This window comes from Miscanthus floridulus, chromosome 2 (genome assembly GCF_019320115.1).
Source record: "Miscanthus floridulus cultivar M001 chromosome 2, ASM1932011v1, whole genome shotgun sequence".
Lineage (NCBI taxonomy): Eukaryota > Viridiplantae > Streptophyta > Magnoliopsida > Poales > Poaceae > Miscanthus > Miscanthus floridulus.
The window spans coordinates 67686824-67708340 of record NC_089581.1 but is presented as its reverse complement, the minus strand read 5'-3'; the positions used below and the strand labels follow the sequence as shown (position 1 = coordinate 67708340).

At 46.9% G+C, this 21517-nt stretch overlaps 4 protein-coding genes across 5 annotated transcripts; 2 read left to right on the top strand and 2 right to left on the bottom strand.

Moving 5' to 3' along the window:
• The first annotated feature begins 3218 nt into the window (after window positions 1-3218).
• LOC136539051 (SKP1-like protein 13) lies at window positions 3219-4328 on the top strand. The gene is made up of 2 exons (XM_066530979.1): window positions 3219-3776; window positions 3927-4328. The coding sequence occupies exons 1-2, from the start codon at window positions 3321-3323 to the stop codon at window positions 4101-4103; spliced, it is 633 nt and encodes a 210-aa protein (XP_066387076.1). The 5' UTR covers window positions 3219-3320; the 3' UTR covers window positions 4104-4328.
• A 683-nt stretch (window positions 4329-5011) lies between these two features.
• Window positions 5012-7574, bottom strand: LOC136539050 (uncharacterized). Its single transcript, XM_066530978.1, has 3 exons — window positions 7098-7574; window positions 6010-6465; window positions 5012-5904 (listed from the first exon to the last, which is right to left on the bottom strand). The coding sequence occupies exons 1-3, from the start codon at window positions 7386-7388 to the stop codon at window positions 5140-5142; spliced, it is 1512 nt and encodes a 503-aa protein (XP_066387075.1). The 5' UTR covers window positions 7389-7574; the 3' UTR covers window positions 5012-5139.
• A 5383-nt stretch (window positions 7575-12957) lies between these two features.
• LOC136539049 (F-box protein At4g35930-like) lies at window positions 12958-17374 on the top strand. 2 transcript variants are annotated; one of them, XM_066530976.1, is made up of 5 exons: window positions 12958-13645; window positions 15604-16020; window positions 16105-16179; window positions 16666-16775; window positions 16859-17374. In XM_066530976.1, the coding sequence occupies exons 2-5, from the start codon at window positions 15679-15681 to the stop codon at window positions 17124-17126; spliced, it is 795 nt and encodes a 264-aa protein (XP_066387073.1). In that variant the 5' UTR covers window positions 12958-13645; window positions 15604-15678; the 3' UTR covers window positions 17127-17374. The 2 variants fall into 2 exon arrangements, with proteins under 2 accessions (XP_066387073.1, XP_066387074.1); XM_066530977.1 differs by having other exon boundaries at window positions 12958-15111.
• Window positions 17375-17964: 590 nt separating this feature from the next.
• On the bottom strand, window positions 17965-19827 carry LOC136539048 (GDSL esterase/lipase EXL3-like). The gene is made up of 5 exons (XM_066530974.1): window positions 19374-19827; window positions 19129-19259; window positions 18780-19010; window positions 18440-18701; window positions 17965-18330 (listed from the first exon to the last, which is right to left on the bottom strand). Exons 1-5 carry the CDS (start codon window positions 19825-19827, stop codon window positions 18146-18148), a joined length of 1263 nt encoding a protein of 420 aa, XP_066387071.1. The 3' UTR covers window positions 17965-18145.
• Between the last annotated feature and the right edge of the window lie 1690 nt (window positions 19828-21517).

The following is a 21517-nucleotide window of genomic DNA, read 5'->3' as shown; positions in this document are numbered from 1 at the left end:
TTAGACTCCAAGACAGTCAGCTGCCATTTTATTGGCTATCCAGAAAGATCAAAAGGATATCGCTTCTATTGTCCTGATAGACATACGAAGATTGTAGAAACAAGACACGCTGTGTTCTTGGAGGATAATATGATCAAGGGGAGCATGGTAGCACAAGAAATCAGCCTACAGGAAAAGTGGGTACATGTACCCACTCCGATGGTTGAAGAACCATTCTTCACGCTACCTGCTGCTGTTGCACCAACAGTGCAGGACACTGTAGTGCCAACACCTGTTGCAAGTTCTCCCGTGGCGACAATGAATGAACATGAGGAACCAGTCCTTGAGGAACCTATCCTTGAGGAACCTATAGAACCAAATGTTACACATGAGGAAGAACAACAACAGCCCAATGTGAAACAAGTGCCAGAGGCACCTAGAAGGTCTCAAAGAATAAGAAGATCAGCTATAACTGATGACTATGAAGTTTATGAAACAGAAGAATTTCAGATGGGGGATGATCCCACCTCATTTGAAGAAGCCATGGGAAGCGACCACTCATCAAAGTGGCTTAAGGTCATGGAAGATGAATTGAAATCAATGAGTACCAATAAAGTTTGGGACTTAGAAAATATTCCTAAAAAAGCCAAAACAGTAGGCTGTAAATGGGTCTACAAAACGAAATATGACTCCCAAGGGAATATAGAAAGATTTAAAGCGCGACTTGTGGCGAAAGGTTTCACGTAAAGAGAAAGGATTGATTACAATGAGACGTTTTCTCTAGTCTCATATAAAGATTCCTTCAGAATTATAATAGCACTTGTAGCCCACTATGATTTGGAGTTACATCAAATGGATGTAAAGACGGCTTTCCTAAACGGGGATTTGGAAGAAAATATTTATATCTCACAACCGAAAGGTTTTGTCGTAAAAGGAAAGGAAAATATGGGATGCCGCCTGAAGAAATCAATCTATGGATTGAAGCAAGCTTCAAGACAGTGGTATTTGAAGTTTGACAGAACGATAAAAGGTTTTGGGTTTAAAGAAAATGTTGAGGACAATTGCGTTTATGCAAAGTTCAAGAATGGAAAGTACATATTCCTAATTTTGTATGTGGATGATATCTTGCTTGCTAGTAGTGATATCAATCTACTAATGGAAACGAAGAAATTCTTGTCCTCAAACTTTGATATGAAAGATCTCGGTGAGGCCTTGTTCGTTTTGGGAATAGAGATTCACCGAGACAGAAGAAAGGGGGTTCTAGGATTATCGCAAAAGGCATACATAGAAAAGGTCCTGAAGAAATTTAGTATGCATGAGTGCAGTCCTTCACCTGCTCCTATAGTCAAGGGCGATAGATTTGGGGAACATAAGTGTCCCAAGAACCAATATAAAATTGACCGAATGAAAGCAGTACCGTATGCTTCAGCTATTGGAAGTTTACAATATGCTCAAGTGTGTACACGCCCTGACTTAGCTTTTGTTACCGGGTTACTTGGCAGATATCAAAAGAATCCGGGAATTGAATATTGAAAATTAGTGAAGAAAGTCCTACGTTATTTGTAGGGTACGAAAGGCCTCATGCTTACGTATAGAAAATCTAATTCCCTACAGATAGAGGGGTATTCAGATTCTGATTATGCGGGAGAAGAAAGAAAATCCACGTTAGGATATGTATTTACTCTCGCAAAAGGGGCTATATCATGGAAAAGCTCCAAACAAATCGTAACTACATCATCGACAATGTATGCCGAGTTTGTAGCATGCTATGAGGCAACGGGGCAGGTGAATTGGCTGAAGAAATTCATACCTGGATTGAAAGTGATTGATAATATAAATGAACCACTAAGGTTGTATTGTGATAACAACCTAGCAGTACAGTATGCTCACAACAATAGGTCAAGTGATGCTGCCAAACATATTGACATAAAGTACTATGTTATGAAAGATAAAGTTCGGAATCATATAATAAATCTTGAGCATATAAGTACAGAGAAAATGCTCGCGGATCCGCTTACAAAGGGCTTACCACCCAACGTGTTCAGAGAACACGTAGCCGGCATGGGTTTAAGAGAAAGCCTATGATTCCCGAACATACGAAGGGCCCAAAGAAAGTTTACATTTCAAAACGGAGAAGTGTATTGTGTCTGTTAGTCTAATGGCACTAATTGCTGTGACGATGGGACAGTTCTAAGCACTAATCTGTGATGAAATAGGATGGAAGCAAGAAAAATATGAATCGAAAGTTTAAGTAAGAATTAAAGAACGAAGAAAGTGATGAGAGATCAAGGGGGAGAATGTTGGATTGATCTCCCACGCCATTAGGCCCAACGGCCTTTGGGCCTTGTTCTCACGCCCTGATTGGGGGGCGCCCAACCCTATATGATTGGTGGGCCCCCGTCGCACAACGCTATAAAGGAAAGGTGGGGGCCGGGACTCGTGGTATGAGGTTCACCGCGCCGCCAGTCACCCCACCGACATCCTAACCCTAACCCGATCTTGAGAAGGGGCGCTGCCAGTGACGGAAAGCACCACCAACGCCGGCAACGCCACCACGACGCACACGCCGCCGCGAAGGATGCCACTGCACCGACTCCTCTCTCTCCACCGAACATCGTTGCCGACGCGTAGATGGCGTCCGCGAACGAGGCCGCGGCCGGCGCTTCCACCACTCCGACAGCTTCGACCACTACGGCCTTCGATGGTCTGCGACTTTCTATTTCACCCACTCCTTTTCTTTCTTTTATATCTCTGTAGTTCATGCATTAGGTTTTATGTATATAGTGTAAATCTTGAACATGTATTCCTATTCTATGTACCCGATTTAGTGAACTTGACTCGATTGAGTCCTAAGAAATCTAACAATAATACCAGCCATATTCTAGGTTCCCGTAATACTGACTTTGTATTTGTTTCCGGCGATCGTTTCTGATTTTATTTCCACGATGAAAATTATGGAAAACAGAAACAACTAAGGTTTTTTTTCGATGTTTCTGACCGTTTTCGTTCTACTGCAAGCAAATGATGTGGAGGGCCCAGACAGGAGATCCGTGCACAAGCTTCTACTCCTACAAACTAACGGAACAACATAGGTTTGTACACACGACACAGTTACGTTATTACGTACACAAAGTCACGTCTCCGGTCCCACCCAAACTGAAACCGTCTCGACCCCCGTCCCCGTGCGTGAGGAAATCCGACCGGGTCGGGGAGTCGGGACCGATCAGAACGCGCTCCAACCACGCCGCAGAGAGAGAAAACGCGGGGCTGCCCATAAACCCGCTCGGTCCCGTTCTTCTTCCTCCTACGCGTTCGCCGTGAAACCCCAATTCCCCAAATCCATGGCTCCCCCGGCCACCGACGCGGCGACGACGAAGCAGGAGCAGCAGCACGCAGCGGGAGGGGAAGGCGTCGAGGTCGGCGGCGACTTACGGCTGGTGGCGGAGTGCGGCACGGTGGTCCGGCTGTCACGCTCCGCGGCGCGGATGTCGACGACGCTCTTCGACATGATTGAGGCCGGCTGCGCGGAGGGCGGCATCCCCATCAAGGGCGCCGACGTTGGCACGCTCCGCCTGGTGGCGGCCTACTGCGAGAAGCACGCGCCGCACTACGACCCCGTGGCCTCCGCGGCGAGGCTCCGCGACCCGTTCCCGCCCTTCCCCATCGAGTTCACGCCGGCCTCGTACGCCGTCAAGCCCGTCACCCAGCTCGACCCCGACCCGCACGGCCTCGAGGCTTGGGACCGCAAGTTCATCAGCGACCTCCCAGATAACTCCGCCCTCTTCAACCTCATCATCGTAAGTAACCCACCGCACCGATCGATGCTTTTCTTTCCTGTTTCCTTCGTCAGAGCGAAGCGTTCGTTGATCAAACGTCGGAGTGGTACTGTGTGGTTGGATGAAACGAAATTGATATATGTGCCTTGATTGAGTGGTTCTGCGCTGCAGGTTGCCAACTTAATGGCCATCGAGGACCTGGTCGACCTGGGCTGCACGGCCGTAGCAGACAAGATGAGGGGCAAGACGCCTGACGAGATCCGCGTTGCCTTGGACATCGAGAACGACTACACGCCCGAGCAGGAGGCCGAGGTCAGGAGGGAGAACGCCTGGGCATTCGAGGATTGAACCGCGCCTCCTCCTTGCTTACATTGCATACGTTCGTCCTGCTGCGGTTCTGGGTGGTTACCCGAAGAAATAGGCACATTCAGTTTGATGTCAAGTAGGCAGGTCATAGATAGATCAGTTTGTGAGAAGTCAATGCAAAACAAACTGGGTGGGTTGAGCTTCTAACTCTGAAAGTTTTGGTGTGAATTGTGGATGGATGGATGTCTGTTCAACTGGTTTTCATCAGTGGAAAGTGGTATGCTTCTTGCACACTTTGTTCAGTTTAAGGCATCACTAGTCTCTACCAAGGTTTTCATTTTCGGAGATTAAAATTTATCGGGGGTCACAGATAAAGAGGATAAACATGATATATCGGAAATATCGAATCAAATTCAAATAAAATTTAATTTGAATTTAAGTAAATTTAAATAAAATTTGTATGAAAAAGATAGATATTTCCTTATCGGCATCTACGGATAAAGAGGATATATCGGAAATATCAGGAGATTTCGGCCGATATTGGAAACCATGGTCTCTACTCCTAGCCTGGGAGAACTTATATCATCTTAGTTGCAAATCTCGCTCAGTTATTAAACTTGTTAGTTGTTTACCATGCTGGCTCGCCCTTGCATTTTCCTGCCTCTGCCTCTATGTGGGCAATTGTCCACAACGGTTGTGATTGTGGGTTACTTGTTTGATGCAACTGTCTTGGCCTTACTCGATTTGTTTGCCAATCTACTCTTTAGAATCTATTACATATACTGCTGGTTTTTTTTTTTGGGGGGGGGGGGGGGGGGGGGGGGGGGGGGTTGGCCAATTACAAAAGTAGTTAAAGCTGTAAAAAATATTATGACAAATTATGATCCATTTGCCATGTAGTAATCCTTGGACTGAAAATCACACGAAACAATGCAGCTGTGGGGTTTCAAAGTAGACTCCAAGGATGTCAGTCAAAATGGTTATTAGCTGCAACAATATCAGCGGTTAACAGGTGACCAAACAAGGCAAAATAGAAGATAAGTCTCACAACCAGAAACCACATGCTGTAAGGATGAAATCACATGGCCCACGACGAGCGCAGAAACAGCGCCGGCGTCATCTTACTCTCCATTTTGGCATACACAAGTCCTGGTTGCAACCTTGCGCCCTTACCAAGGTTGAAGTTGAGGAAACCTTCCAGTTCCAGGTGCTGCAGCTGATTCCTCCTCCTCATCTCTTCAGCCGTGCCGCCGCTCACCTTCACGCCCCACCCGAGTTCATTATCCGGGATGTCGGACAACGAGAAGCCCCAGCGCACTGGTCCATGGATGGACCTCTCCATCTGAAACCAACCTTCTGTCTTGAGAGTTTGGTACAGCTCGCAGTCCACCATCAGCGCCATCGACTGCGGTAGCTGCACAGCGGGAGAGGCACCGCGCACTGCCACTACGGTGTGTGAAGTGGCACTGGCACCAGTCTGATTGTTGAATTTCACACTCAATTCGGTATGTTCTCCTGTACCGCTTACTGTGGGGTTTCCTGGTTTTAGGCTGCCTAGTGGAATAGCAAGGATTCCGAGATTGTTGAACCGGGGCGACAATGAGTGGACCTGCCAAATTCCCGACAAACTAAGCTTGACATCATTGGCTGGTTTGCAGGACACTTGCCCGAATGTTGTCATGCGGTTAGTTCCTCCGCCTCCACTGTCTAGTCCTCCTGAACCGAAGATTAGCTCAGAAAAGGAGGCGGTGAATTTGGACCCTTCGATTCTCAAACCAGCACCGCAGTTGTGATGGTCGAAAAATGAAGGTGGACCGTCGAAAGAGGCTTGACTCCGTAGATTCTGACAACAATTTTCACAATTTCATCAGTCGAGTTACTACATGGTTCAGTTTTGTCCAAGGAAAGCAACAGCTGTGCCAATGCTTGCAGCAGAAGGGACACATACCTGAATCATGCTTGGACTATGCAAGAAGTTGTTGCACCGGGCTCCAAACGGGACTAAGGTCATCCACAGCCATTTGTTGATCCGAGCACTGTACTGCAGCCTAGTCAGCTCTACAGGTCTCCCCAAATGGTCACCTGCTCCGAGCTGAGTTGAGAGCTCTGCAGCAATGGTGTCTTTGCCCCTGGTCTTTGACTCAAAGACGAACCTTGAACTGAGGCCCGTTCTTCTCCCCACCTTGTCAAGGGTTGCTTTTGCTTGTTCGAATTCAGTACCGTCGACAAGAAACAGTGCCCCAACCGCATCAAGTGCTATTTTCACCTGGATAGGGAGATCTAGGAACTCAAACCCCTTGCCAGTTTTATATAACGAAAGGATGTGTTCGATCTGATCATGTTTCTCCTTGAACTTCATGACATCGGAAAATGTTTCTCTTTGTATGCGCTTCATGATATCACCCTGCGGTAAAAAAAAAAGAGCAGTGAGCCACTTCTGAAGTAAGAACATAGATCAAGGAGGAAAGAATGCCCACTTGGACTAACTAATGATGTTTGACTATTTGTTAAGTGCAGGTTATGTAAGAAGCAATTACTTGTGCATGTCTTCAAACGTTAGTATATTGTTCATCTGACCTAATAAATGCAGCTTGTAGTCCATGGTTCGAACAAACCAATTTGCATAGCCAAGATAACTCTGTAGAGCAAACTTGCAGCTTGCAGTTTGTCAGTTATAATATCTTAAGTAATAGCTTAGTAAAATCCATTTAAAAATTTGCCTGCTGCTATGGGAATTTCGTAACACAAAACTGTTCTGGATTTACAGAAACTGCTATTTAAATGTGCACAAACCACATGAAAACAGCAACCATGGAAAATGTGGAGCATGACATATGACTCATGTCAAGTTCAAATCCTGATCAACAAATTTTGTGGTGAGGAGCAAACCATGGATGTGAAAATGACAGACATTTGAAGCAATTAGGTGGCGGCACGAACATCAGATGGCCAATGCTAGTCACTACTAATCACTAGTAGGACTCAATTTCACAGGTCATGAATGAATTCTCAAGAAGGGGGAGGTGGAGAGCATACAGGGCGGTGTTGCGGCTGGTGGTGGTGAAGGTGATGCTGCTGATGCTTCACGGGAAGGCGCGGCTGGCCGGAGTTACGCTTGAAGACGGCGCGGATGAGCGCCTCGCCGGACCTGAGCAGACCGCGGATGCCATCGGCGACGGTGGGGCTCGGCCTGGGCCCGGGCCTGGCCTCCGGCAGCGGCGGCACAGGCGCGGGTGAAGACGCCGGCTCCGGTGGCGGCAGCAGCAGAGGCGGCGGCTGTGGCAACGCGGGGTTGGAGGGTGAGGACGAGGAGGACGAAGAGGCCATGGAGCAGCCGGCGGCCGCCGCGAGGCCTCGGTGACAAGTGGAGAGCTGTTGGAAGAGAATTGAAGAATACGAGCTCTTGCTAATTGTGGGAAGGAATCGAAGGCGAGAAGGTTGAGTATGTAAGCTGGTCGGCGCAGGCAGCTGCTTCAAATTCAATTCCCCGCCTTTATTCTCGCCTGCATCTGCCTTTCCCTTTCGGTGTCTTTTGCTTTCGCTTTCGCTTTGGATTTTGGTCTCTTTCCGGTCATGCCGTGTCGGCATTTTGGCTTGAGGTAGACGAAGGTGGCCATGGCATGGAGAAAATCCCAACTTCTTTTCTTCAGGGGATGTGGAACTCACATGCATTGCAAGGCCTGCCACCGATGCCATGATTTGTGCCTAACTGCTAACCCTGAAGTAATGAAGTTCTATTCACAGATTTTTATTCCTGGCGAAGTAAAGCACAGAAAATGGCTCGGGCCGGCTCCGGCGATGCAACGGTAGCAGTAACATTGGCCCTTCTGGTTTCTTTACTTTTCCAGTTATATTTTGTCAAAGTCGGAGCCGCATGGAGCCGAGCCGCCTCAGTGCCTCTTTAGGGCCTGTTTGGGACTACTCTGCTCCATCTTTTTCAGCTCTGCTCCACCAACTCCATCACAGAGCAGCTTCACTGTAGAGTTTCTAAAGTAAGTGGACCTGTTTGGCACGCAGTTTAGCTCCAGCTCTGGAAACATGAGGTTTCTATAGGAAAGGTCTACTATGCCCTGATCGATGTTTGGTGTATATTCTGTTGTATGCAGAGCATGTGTAATTGAATATTTTTTTACCAATTCAAATATGGTGTAAATATTATAATCTCATTTAATTTATTGGAGAAAAGTAAAAAACAAATATTTCGGCCAAATAATTTCATACTTTTGTCACGTAAATTTCAAAGCGCTTGATGGATAATTGACAAAGTTCATATTTCGGATACAAATAATTGTCCATACATAAATAGTAACTGTAATTAAAAACTGAATCCTAATTCAGATTAAAAAATAAAATTAAAACTGAAAATGCTAACTGAAATTTAAAACTAAAATTACATACTGAAATTTGCTACCGAAATTAAAAACTGAAATCATTCAGAAACTGATTGAGCACTAATGAAATGCAAATTATGAGACTCTGTGTAGCCACTATCATTTTTCTGAAGTACACTTCTACCATGTGAAGTCCACTGTGTAATTATTTTTGCCAGCAATTTCTAAAACTTGGATTCGGTACTCTTATCGGCACCTTCTTCAGTACAAATCATGTGATCCAGCAATACAGCTACAAGACTTGTGGGTGAGCCTGTTCAATCAGCGTTGCCACATCAGGCTAGCCGAGAAAGGCCTGCTGTGCGAGTCAGTAGAGCTAGACCTCTGCAAATCTCCTCCCCTGCTCAAACCCCATCCACAAGAAGATCCAGGTCCTTCACGGCGGATGCCCCGTCTGAGATGCCAGATGCAGTTGGGCTAGCGCCGTCTGGGGTGCGGCCATGCGGGGTAGTGCCTGGGTGGGTGGCAGTCGAGCGAGGTGGGGGTGGCGCTGACGAGTTCCAGGGTGGTTGCGCCTCCGGATGGCCGTCCGCCTCCGCCTCCGGGGGGGCCGTCCGTATCCACCCGCGACACCGCCACCACCCAGGCCACCATGGCGATGTGGAGGCCGCCGCAGCTTGGGGCCGCCATGCGCGCAGGTCAGGCCGAGCGCCGGGCCAGCATCCAGCCGCCACCGCGGGGCCGCAGGGGCGGGGAACGGGGGTCACGCGGTGGGCGGCACAGCCACGGAGGCGGGAGGAGCTCGGACCAGAGCGGACGAGCGGGGAGCGCGGGCCCGATGACCTCCGACGAGCTCCAGCGGGAGGGGCACCGGTTGCCGGTTGCGTTCCGCCAGCAACGCCGGATTCGTTGGCCCGTATGCGCTGCCGGAACGAAAGGGGAAAGAAGCATTTGGGGGTGTGGGGGGGGGGGGGGGGGTGGGGGCGACGGGAGGAAATAGAAGGAAACGGTATCTGCGTAACGAGTGGTAATTACGGGTAACTACCTCTAATTCTATGAGGACATATGAAACGCTGGTTCGTGAAGTATCCTATGAGGAGCTCCGTGAAAAATATGGAGTTGTACCAAAACTCCATCTTTTTTTGGATCAGAGTTTGTGGAGTTGGACCCATTTGTCAGGAAAGTTTAGGAGCAGAGCTACAAAAGGTGGAGCGAAGCCGTCCCAAACAGGCCCTTATAAAGCAAGAATTTCACAAGAATCGAATAGATTTTTTTACAGAAATCAATTTATTTTTATAGAAAAAAAATGTAAGAACAGGAAGAAAAATCTCGCGTTCAAGCCTCAGTTTCGGACAAAGAAATGCATTTATCGTAGGGCACCTTCATACAGTGCACCACAGCACGGACAAACAGACTGAAGACTCCTAGCATAATGCCAAGGTGGTTTATGGTTCCACCTTCTAAACTTTAGTCGTTGTCTCATCAGATATACATGTAGTATTAAATATATAATATTTATGAAACTAAATGTACAGATCGAGATTGTTTTGCGAGACGAATTTTTTAAACCTAATTAATCCACGATTTGATAATATGATGCTACAATAAGCATGTGCTAATAATGGATTAATTAGGCTTAATAAATTTATCTCACAGATCACTGACGGATTCTATAATTTGTTTTTTTTATTAATATCCGAACACCCATACAATATCTCCGTATAACACCTTCTGAACTTTAGTCACGGCATTAGAACGCCCCTTAGGCCCTGTTTGGTTGGGCTTTTGGCTTTGGCTTTTGGTCCCAAAAGCCAAAAGCCCAACCAAAGGGGCTGTTTTTGGAGGGTGTTTTTTCAGAAGCAGCTGCTTTTCCATAGTTCATTTTTGAAAGCTGGTTTGACCCTGCTTTTGGCTTTTGGCTTTCTGCTTTTCGAAATTGGTGGAATAAAAAGCTCTTCCATAGTTGTTTCAAGAGAGATAAAGATAAAAGGTATATTTTATACTTGTTTAACCAAACAGCTTTCAGCTTTTCTACAACTCACAGCCCACAGCAGCTTTTTCCCAGGGCACTTCAGAACCGCAACTCCCGTACGTGGTGGTGCCATCCGGTGACGAAAAGTGCTCATGGAGTCATGGGCCCGACCGTGTGCTGTGTCTTGCTGGCCGATTTACTGGACTTCACAGTATGATAATTTTTACTACTAACACACACCTACAGGACCGATTAATCACGTGTACTGGTTGCAGCTAATACTACTACTAGAGGGAGCATCACCATTAAATCTGTAGCAGTACACCGTAGTAGTTCAATAGTTGTTGCCTACAGGTTAGGCCACTAGTAGTAATTTGCAATGTCATGAAGCTAATTGGAGCATCAACACAATGCTAGTATTAATTGGTTTTACTTGGCATCATACAGTACTCGCCTACTTGGAGAGAGTAAGTACAAGCACAAAAGTGAGATAGACTTTGTACCTACGACTCCTACCTATTGGGGTTCGAGATCTTTTTTCTTGAAATAGACAATCTTTCGCACAAAGACCCATATCCTTAAGGATCTGTTTTAATTCAACAACCACGAATTAATAACATAATAGCATAAGAATGTAAATACCTTTCAAACTTTAGTCATGCAGCTTTATACGTCACAAACTCTGGACAGTAGCGCATCCAACACAGGGAAGTAGAGATCCTGTAGGAACGCTATAAAGTGCTACGTACGTACATATTTACATCTAGCTATATAAGCTACAAATACAAAAATGCAGAAGTTTTTAGCAGTAACATTTGATATATGTCCATTTTAACACCAAAAAGTAGTACTTTTTTTTTTTGTACATGTAAGCTGAGCTGGCATCAATCAAGAGAATAAAGGTTTGCTTCCTTCGGAGCACCCGTAGTGTGGTAGAAAAACGATGCTTTGATGATTGTCAGCCTGTTGGCTGGTACGGTGTGGAAGAAAAATATTGTTCTGACTTATAATCCACGATCGTTTACGATCAACTGACCTCTCTTCATGATCATCGAATTTTTCATTGCCGATGCTCAGTTCCAAAAAGCTAGCACCGAGGCTTGAACAGGCATCGATGTCCAACCCTCTGAGCAAATAAAATAGTACTTTAGTACGTGATGAAACGGGGACACAAGGGGATTTTTGGTTCAGATGGGCGAAGGAAGTCCGAGGAACGGAGTCCCTCAAGATGTATGCCTTGAACCCCTTTAGTAGTATGACCAACGAAAAAAACAAAACTCTAAAATACCTACAACGAATTTCTTGGAGCACCAAGTTTACACATTAGCCCTAGAGTCCTTGGTCCTCACAGCTATCCTTTGCATCAATACTATCCACAAATCTTTAGAGACAAGACATGGTGTCCATTCTTGTGAGTAACCAATGTAATTATCCGCTGCAGAAACACATTAGTTCACAAGCACTTGTATTCATCAATCACCGAAACTCCAAATAACTAAATTGGGGTTAGATACGGGGTTAGATACGCTCACACGCCAAGCTAACTGATATCATCCGATGGCACTGTGCAAAACAGCGCACCGATCAATGCACTCTTCATATCAATCATTGCACTTTGCAAATGTGCCTGCTAACGACTCTAGTGAATAGAAGTTAAAAATGTATGTTGGGTGCATTGAGGGTGGGGAAGGAGTACTAGTGTCCATCAATTGGAAAAGTACTAGCATCAATACGTATTTGATGGAAGTGATTAAGAGCGAGGCTAATAATATCATCGGCAAAGTTAGGTGGCTGCTTACAGCCTTCTCTTAACCCACTAATATAATAATTAGCTCTTTTTATTAATACATAACTCACTTGCCTCTCTCGCTGTAAACTTACATATTGTTTCTTTTCTTTTTTTTTTTACCTCAGCATCTAGCCCGTTGCTCTTGAAATGTGTGTACACACATCACACTGATGCCACGCAACGCCCAACGCTCAGACCCAACAGCACAGCCGGCGCACCTCGCAATGCAGAGGCCCACGCCCCGCCGACGCCCGTTCCCCTCGGCAGTCGGCACGATGCCGATACGCATGCCCTCCCAGCTCCCACCGCACAGCGCACCGACGGAAACGACCGAGAAGTTGGGGATCGATCAATCGAATCCCGCCAACGGCCCCGCTGAGGTCCATGGTTTCCGCACCGCAGACACCTGCGCTGCGCCCCCGTCCCCGCCCCCGGCCCCACCCCCGCCACGCGCGGAACCCGGCGCGGCAGCCGGCATCAGCAAGTATAATAACGCTTTTGAGCCGGCGAAGAGCAGTCCACGTCGAAAAAAAAAAGATGCCACGGTAGGAGAGAGACTGGAGCGGGTGATTCCCTTCTCGTCGGCTGCAGCCGGCTGCAGCACAAGCCACGAGAAGAAAACTCTCAGCCCGCAATGCTCTGAACATCTGAACGTATATTGATCTGAGCATTAAATACTACAGCCAATCCTACACTCTGCCCCACTATATCAGTCTTCGTTGCTGAAGGCACAGCAGACTGACCACTGATGTGGCATGGGTATGCAGCCTGCTGCCGGCGTTTTTATTAAACTTGCTCTCAGGCAACCCACGCACCCGCGCTGGCGCAGGCAGCCACGCCTGAGAACTGAAGGAAACCACAGGTCGGTCGGTCCCCACCCACGTCCCGAACCGAACCCACCATGCTCACGCCGCAACTAACGCCGTTGAGGCAGGCCCCGCTCGTCGGAGGGGCGCCGACTGTCGACCGAGCTCCGGTTTCGGAAGGTGCCGTCTCGGCGGCATCGGGATTCCCCCGCGTCGGCGCGTGCACGGCGCACGTACGGGTACGGCTTACCCGCGCCCCTAGATGACGACGGCAGGGTCTCCAGCTCAGATCCGAACCTCCCCAGCTCCCCTACCCTGGCGGCGGGTCCCGCTCCGCGTTCTCCGCTCCTGCTCGGCCTGGTTTTGGCGCCAACCCCTGCCGAAAATTTTCGGTTTTCCCTCCACCTCGCCCCGCGCCTGGGTACAAAAGCGCCGTTCCTCTTCCCTTCTCTCTCTGTTTCGATGCAAAACAGGGGAATAGGGGAGAAAATTTATTGCTCTAGGTCTGCCTTCGGTTGCCGCGCCCGTTGATTCATCCCCTAGCTCGCGCTCGCCGGCGGTGTCTGGGAACAACCAGCTCGCGCTCGTAGGCGGTGTCAGGGAACAGTCTAGCTCGCGCTCGGTTTCCCTTTCCCTTCGCAAGATGGGAGGAGCCGCCGGGTCCTGAGCTGCGCGGCCTGTTTCAGGTAAACCATTCAATCCCTCCTCCGTTCATGCTTCCGCTCATACTCCTCCTGCTTCCTCCAAATGCCGCGTCTTTAGCTCTATCGCTGCGCCGCCTCGCGTCCCGTGCTAGCTCTCTTCAAGCGTGATTCGTTTGTGACCGGATTCTTATGCGGCCGCGTCCGTTGCTTTGAGTCCTAATCTTCGAGATCTGCTGCTGCGTGATGCGGCTGTGCCGTTATCGCTACTTCTGTGGTTCTATGGAGATTCTGGGGGCGCGGATTTCATGTAGTTGCTGGGCCCTCCAGATCTCTCGTAGATTTGGGATCTATTTTTTTGGGCGGCAAAATCGTCTCCGCTGAATGTTCTACTTGCTGTACATGGTAATAAGTAGCAACTGGGAGCCTTTTCAATTACTTATTAGGATGCTCACTTCAAAATTAGGATACAAGTAACCATAGATCGAACATTTAATCGCTGCTACAAAAAAGATTGTACTATTAGGTGCATATGTTTGGATCGGCTATGGCAGCCAAAAAAGTAAAAAATAGCCAGCTAAGCGTACTTGGATCCGTGAATATTAGGTTCATACATCCTTATCAATGGTCTATTGGCTGTGCCTAGTTAATGGCCTAACAACTAGCCAGGGGCTTGGATATTTTTTAGCGCACCTGTTAGTTCGCCTGTTTCGATCAGCTAGTGCTCATTTTTAGCAGTTAACAATTAGCCCTTTGTAATCAAACTGGTAACCATTGACCGAACATTTAATTGCTGCTACAAAAAAAAAGATTGTACTATTAGGTGTATATGTTTGAATCGGCTATGGCAGCTAAAAAGGTAAAAAGATAGTCAGCTAAGCGTATTTGGATCCCTGGTATTAGGTGCATACATCCCTATCAGTGGTCTGTTGAGTATTAGTTAGCTCTTAGCTGGCTGTGCCTAGTTAATTGTCTAACAACTAGCCAGGGGCTTGGATAATTTTTAGCGCACCTGTTAGTTCGCCTGTTTTGATCAGCTAGTGCTCATTTTTAGCAGTTAACAATTAGCCCTTTGTATCCAAACTGGCCCTTAATACTAGTACTATTAGCCAAGGATTAAATTATCAATACATCCTACCAATAACTGACAAAAATGGAATAATATTAGCAGTACTACTACTGTTTAAGCATTTAAATGGTCGTTCTAATTGGAAAAAAATCAGTAAGTACTGCTTCGTACTACTAGTCAAGGATTAAACATTTAACCGACACTACAAGGCAAATCAAAAATTTAAAAGCTTTTACTACTATTCAGTCAGCCAGACCACGTTTTACACATTCTGTCTTTGGCTCTTTGCTTGTGTATATCTGCCTTGTGTGTGCATGTGCTTGACGCAGAGTAAAATGGAAGGTTTGGATCTTTGATATCCAAATGTTGTGCTTGAGGCGGTCTTTATTGATGTCCAGATTTCCCCAGGAAAAAAATCCCGTCCTGATAAGCTTTCCTTCAAGTAATTTGCAAGACTCTTCATTTCTAGAGATTTTGCTGTGTGATGTTGTGTCTGATATGCCCATGTCTTTTCCAGTATGACCTTTTTTATTGTGTTGGCACGTTCTGTTTAGCTGTCATGTTGATATTGGTAATCCTAGTTCAACAAATATATCGAAATCAAGCAATTAATTCGTCTATGTCAAGTTGATATTCGAAATTATGTTTAACTATGTCATATCTTTGCATTATTTATTTTTCAGAAAAGGGGCATCTTATAGTTTAGTTAAATGATGGATACACAAGTGAATACGCAAGTTCTGTTCTGTCTTGTCATTTTTCTTTTTCATTATAGTTAATGCAGAGCATTGGTTCTGTCTGGGTGCTTTTCAGTTAGTTAACTGTCAGGTGGAACTTGAATTTATCTAAAGTGACTGATTTCTTAAAAAGCTTCTGTGACACTGATGATTTTTACTGTTATCCTATTCTCTTAATTTCTGTTCCCTTGTTGAAGCTGAGATGAAACTGGAAAAGAATCAAAGTTCTGCAACACCTGCCACTTCTAATTTTAGCGTGAATAGCAATCACCATGGGATCTGGATCAGTGACACTGAAGCAGAAGAAACGGGTGAAACAGGCAAAGAACAAGTACTTGAAACCTGGTGCCCTGGCTCAGATTCGTTATAGTAGGAGTACAAGCAGGGACATTGGGAAGAAAAGGATTCTATTGAATGCGAAAGATGAGCTGGAGTTGCCTCCACAGCCTGAGGTTCTCCTAGAAAGCAACACACCAATTTTGTCCCCCGCAAGACTCAATTTTGAGCCATTTGATAGTAAAAAGGGGCAGATATTGCCAAAGACTCCAAAGACTCCTGATGCATCTGTGTTTGGTGGTGATTCAAGGCTTGAATCACTTCCACTTGATTTGCTGGTATGGAACTGAAACAACCACCTTTTTGTTAACTTTAGTGATTATATTTGTGGTAAACCTGATTGCCTTTGTTTTGTTGCAAAGATCAAGATCATGTGTTGCTTGCACCATGACCAACTGAAGGCTGTTTTCCATGTTTCAAAAAGGATTCGAAAAGCAGTAAGTATCATCTCTTAGCTGTTGCATTCTTTATTTGTAAAGTAGATAAAAGTCTCATTTTTCCTCATTTCCTTGTTCTCCTACAAATTTCAGTCTGCAGTGAAATAATGACATATTTTCGAAGCACAGTAACTGATGTCAACTAGGTGTGGAAACAGATAGTGTTGTCTTACTTTTTGCACATTGTGTTATCTGATATTGCAACATGCAAAAAACGTTCCTTTCCCTTCCGTTAAGAAATGACATAGTGCTACATGACCTACTTGCATCTTCCATTAGTAGTTTCTCATCTTGGGATTATGTACTAGCAAGTCATTACATTCTTGTCAATTCTGCCACTGTTTGTGCATGCCCAACTATCTATGTATTCAGTTAATTCCATCCTTGACATTTTACATGTTTATTTTGCATTCTCAGCGGTCAACATGTGCTTTACTCCCTTTTATTTCTATTTCCAAGCTCACTTTTAACGGTAATGCAAACTAGGTTGAACTTGCCAGGCAGTACCATTTCAACTACACTACTCCAGATCGAAGCAGACAGGAGTTGCTCCTAAACAAAACGCCTCTTCCAACAGAGCATTGGCCCTTCTTAAGGTTAGCCGCATTTTATTTGCTTAACAGATAGTGCTGATTTAGTAACACTCTAATCTCTTCCGATAACATTGCATGTTCATTAGAATCGATGGCAAGGACGTGCGTGTTTCCACTCCAAGGACACCAAGGGCTCCAAAACATGCTGCTCGCCTTTCACGCCTCAAGCTGGTTGATGTAAAGCCAATCACAGCTGTTCTCTTCCAGGAGTCTCCTACTCCTTTTCCTTCAAAGCGTCTCCGATGCTCAGTGCCACCAGGGCTGCCAAGACCTGTGTGTAAAGCTGCACCCTCGCCCAGAGTTTTACGATACGAGGAACTTTGTGAAGCGGTGGCACAGAATAAGCTTCTCTGAAGATCCAAAAAGTGCAGTGCTTTCATCTATAGTGTATAGTTTATCTATGTCAAGCCCCTTAGTATGAGTTTTGTCTGCCAGCTCCTAAGCTGGCATCTTAGATTATTATGGCCAGGTTAGGTTTTAGACTAGTGCTAGACTGTCTTATACCTGTCATGAGTATGGAGTTTGCTTTATTCCATGAGTTTGTACATGGCACATAATAAAATGGACTTTTTTATGCATTTATTTATACCTATATCCTTTTTTCATGCAAAAGTGGTGTACTTCCCTTCTTTTCATCAGTTCAGGATTCTGCAGGCATTGCTTTTCTGTGTTCCCACCTTCTGTCAGTTGAAATCAGATCCCTTTAAGAGCAGAGGACTTGTGAGGCCGGGATGAATTCCGTGTGTTTGCCAAATAGTTTGTCAACTATCGTTGGTTCTTGTTCTGATTTATATATTTTTGATGAATTGGGTCGCGTTTAGGAGTAGAGTTAGTATCATTATAACAGTTGTAGCATGGACTGGCGACAAAAGGCGCGGAAATGGGAGATGCTTCCCGCAACGCCTCCAGTACGGTATCGCAGCTCAGGCACATCAAGTTCGTCGGCGGCCAATGGATCGATGCTGGTGCAGCTAAACGTTGTTTTTTAGGTGAGTAGTCACCATGTACGCAGTCTGCTAGGCAGGAATGTGCTTATGGTAAAACTTTTGCCTCGCCTAGCGCGTCCAAGAGGTGTGTCGATGTAAAAAACCCACCTTTCTCGATCTTAGTATAATAATGCGAAAACCTTTTGCGTATACGAGTAAAATTATAAACAATTGTACTCGTACCAGAAAAGCAATTCTGCCGCTGATATATATTATCATAATACAAACATGGATATGATATTGGACCACTGATTTCTGTAGCTGTACTTCAGCTACAAGATCAAACTACACTCGAATGTTGTCAGGACACAAGAGATTCAGCAGAAGACTCTGAAGTACAGTATGGACCGCGCTGCCATAATCCAGCGCAGCGCTGTCATGGCTCTATCACATCCCGTATCGGTTAATGATCTGCGCCAGGAGGAGGTTGTAGCCTCTCTCCGTGAGGTGGTAGGTGTCCCAGAAGAGGAACTTGCTGGGGTCTCCGCAGGGTTCCGCCGTGTACCGGTTGCACGTCAGCGTCACCTCGAACACCCCCGTGCCGCAGCACCCCCGGTTGGTCACGTCGAATCCTACAACAAGCATGGAGACAGACAGGTAAAAAGTGGCGTGGTTTTCGGGCGAAAACACGCGATCTGGGGCTGGATTTTGTGTGTATGTGTTTGCGCGTGAGGAGGTCACCGTAGGCGTCAGGGCGCTGGATCATGTCGAGCAGCGGCGTGTAGAGGTCGATGTACTTGAGCACGGAGCCCGGGAGCGCCTCGCTGCCGTTGAGCCGCTTGATCTCCTTCTCCAGCGCCGCATTGTACACGACGGACGCCTGGTTGTAGAGCGACACGCACTCCCGCTCCAGCCCGCCGGCGTTGGTCCGCTGCGACGGCACGCAACCGATGGGCGGCGCGCCGGCGATGTTGATGCGCCGCGCGCCATGACCGTACAACTTCTGCCAGATAGATCGATTGATCGAAGTGAGTGGTGATATGATTGGTGAGTGCGTCGTGTTCGGTCGCCATCAGTGCACCTTGATGAAGTCGGAGGCGCACTGCACGACGAACTCGATGTAGGACTCGAGGTCGTAGTCTCGCCGGAACAGCGTGGTGAAGTAGGTGTTGGCGAGGTCGTCGGTGCCGGTGATCACCATGTACAGGCTCGTGGACACGATGTCGGCGGCACGGTGGGCGCCGGCGACGCGCTTCAGCTTCTCCTTGTACTCCTTGAACAGGTCCAGTTGGTTGTCCATGGTGAGCACCGACTGATGACACGGCACGCAGGCAGCGCGGCCAGGAAATCAGAAATGATGCCATTGCAGAATGCAGAGCTGCTGCAGGTTCGTTCGGAGACGTTGGAATAACGGGCGATTGGTTAGTTACCACGAGCTCGGCGGTGAGGGGGTCGAAGCCGCAGCCGCCGGACGCGAAGCTGACGCCGGTGAGGAGGTCGAAGTCGCTGAGCTCCGTGCCGAGGTACGCCGGCACGTACTCCTTGATGCCCAGCCTGCTGGCTGCACCAACTCAATAACGACAGTACTAACAGTTTTAAAAGTTCTTCTGTTTTAAGTTCTTTCTTTTTCTAATGCTAATCTCAATAATCTAAAAAAGAAAAAGGATGAACGTACCGACGATGTCGCCGGGCACCTTGCCGTTGCTGAACCTGCCGGTGGCGTTGTGCCCGGGGAAGTCCTGACCGTAGGGCGCGAAGTTGCAGCGTATCGTCGTGATAATGCCGTTGTTGTTGCCCGAGTCCACGATGGAGTCCCCGAACAGGAACAGCGCGGGGGTCCGCGTCGTCTGCTTCGTCGCCGGCGGCGCTGCGACCGGCGTCGCCAGCGAGGCAGCAACGCAGAGAGTCCGATGCAGAATCACTACCGTCGCCGTCATGACAAGGAGAGTGCACTTGCTCACCATCTTCGGTGCTCGATCCGCCTGATGATGCTCTTGTTGTTGCAGGAGGTGCTGCAAATATAATAGTAGGAGATTGCATGAAAAGGGAAAACCAAAGTTGGAGAGACTTTTGTGGTCGTGGCTTGTGTGATCTCCTCTCCATTTCTTGCACAACATGATTTTGATCATAACAGTTCACAAGTTTTGGCGACTTGAACTCTCCTTTTTACCCTGGAGGACAGAGTGAGGCTAGCTGTCTGGCCTGGCCGTTATAACCGTCCATGATACTATATTGTTGGGGCGGCACATGTGGCAGCTGACTCAGCCGCGCAGTCTGGCTTACTCCCGCTTGGCTTTTAGCGTAGCCATGAACTTTGGAATAAAACAATGCCCAACCAAATTTCTTCAGGTAATGAAAGGTGTCTGTGGAACAGAGTTACGAGAGTGAGCAACGGACGCACATCTTCGCACCTGCCCCATCCGCCTGCTTGTGGTTTGTATAAGCAGAGGTAAAATCCTCAGGACTCCGCCTCAAACGAAATTCGGAACCAACTTCCAAAAGTTTCTTTGTCAAATCTCTCTAGAGATTGTTACAAAAAATATCACTCCATGAAAAGCAGAGCACACACAAAAAAAGTAAGGATATACCATAAAAGACACCCTGCCACATATTTATGACACGTGTCGACGAAAGGGTCTCACACCACATAGTCCCGAGGGAGTGGGGATCCATCGTTTTTAATAAGTTTTTTTCAGTAGATCGAGTCCTTAGGGTTAGGGTCTCTCCATGCAAAGTTTTTTGGTTTTGGGGATTTATCTCCTTCTCCTCCTCTCCAGCGACGGCGAGAGAGTATGATGGAATCGTTTTCTTCATGGTGGCTCTATTGAAGATGAGAGCGACAACTACGGCGTCAGCATCCTCACCGATATGACATGGAAACTTTTATTTTCGGACGGCGACATCAAGTCGGAGATGGTGTCACCGCCATGAAATAATTTTCTGTCTCTTCTCCGTTTTATCGTGGTTAGATTTGGCAACGATAAAGGACTATGGAGAATAAGTTTCAGATCGGTCTTCCTCATTCTTCGGTGGCAGAAAGAAAAAGAAGGAAGACATCAAAAAGAAGTTTATCAACTCCGCCTACATGAATGTTGGCCGGCGTTCGTTGGGCATATGTTCTCAGGCCTTTTGCTGAGTGTTTGCCTGTGCGGTCATCCATACTGCAAAGCGTCGTATAGGTTTGGTTTTGAGATTTGGAGCTATTCATAGCGTGGGTATAATTTAAATAAAATTAACTTTTTGTATATTTGTGTAATCCAGAGTGCTTGGAACGTGTTGATGTACCCGGCTTCTTTCGTTGAAAAGATTTATGACATGTGTCTACGTATAAGCATGTAATGCATGTAAGTATTTAGAAATAAAAATGATTTTAGGATGACCACAACTCTCAGGCTCGCTCTTGTGCGGAACTGTAATCACCTGAGCGCTTCGGATGCCACCCAACGCTTCGCCCGCCTGGCACGCCGCCACCTGATGACCCTCGCGCCTGCCTGCCTGTCCATGCGGCTCCCATCGCTAGCCACCTTCACGCTGGATCCACCTCTCCCACCTTCCTGTTTCACTGCCCGACCTCCTCCCCTATCAGGCCCCTTTACCCATAGGCACCCCAGCGGATCCACCTCCCCCGCCTCTCTTCCTTGATGCGGCTCCTCTATACGACTATACCGACATGTGTAGCTCTTTCGATTAGAGCAAGAAAGAGGAAAGGAAGAATAGCGAATGATGAGTGAGTCCCATATAACAATGTCTATGGAATAGATTTTAGAGCTCTGATTTTATAGCTTATACTGGAGTAAATAAAAAACTAAGTCTTTATAT

Coding starts and splice junctions, on each gene's coding strand:
- LOC136539051 (XM_066530979.1), top strand. CDS start 3,321: ATGGCTCCCCCGGCCACCGACGCGGCGACGACGAAGCAGGAGCAGCAG. Junction 3,777..3,926: donor CCCTCTTCAACCTCATCATC/GTAAGTAACCCA, acceptor TCTGCGCTGCAG/GTTGCCAACTTAATGGCCAT.
- LOC136539050 (XM_066530978.1), bottom strand. CDS start 7,388: ATGGCCTCTTCGTCCTCCTCGTCCTCACCCTCCAACCCCGCGTTGCCA. Junction 6,466..7,097: donor ACCAGCCGCAACACCGCCCT/GTATGCTCTCCA, acceptor TTTTTACCGCAG/GGTGATATCATGAAGCGCAT. Junction 5,905..6,009: donor ATAGTCCAAGCATGATTCAG/GTATGTGTCCCT, acceptor AATTGTTGTCAG/AATCTACGGAGTCAAGCCTC.
- LOC136539049 (XM_066530976.1), top strand. CDS start 15,679: ATGGGATCTGGATCAGTGACACTGAAGCAGAAGAAACGGGTGAAACAG. Junction 16,180..16,665: donor CAAAAAGGATTCGAAAAGCA/GTAAGTATCATC, acceptor AATGCAAACTAG/GTTGAACTTGCCAGGCAGTA. Junction 16,776..16,858: donor GAGCATTGGCCCTTCTTAAG/GTTAGCCGCATT, acceptor CATGTTCATTAG/AATCGATGGCAAGGACGTGC.
- LOC136539048 (XM_066530974.1), bottom strand. CDS start 19,827: ATGATCAAAATCATGTTGTGCAAGAAATGGAGAGGAGATCACACAAGC. Junction 19,011..19,128: donor CCCTCACCGCCGAGCTCGTG/GTAACTAACCAA, acceptor CCGTGTCATCAG/TCGGTGCTCACCATGGACAA. Junction 18,702..18,779: donor GCGCCTCCGACTTCATCAAG/GTGCACTGATGG, acceptor TCTATCTGGCAG/AAGTTGTACGGTCATGGCGC.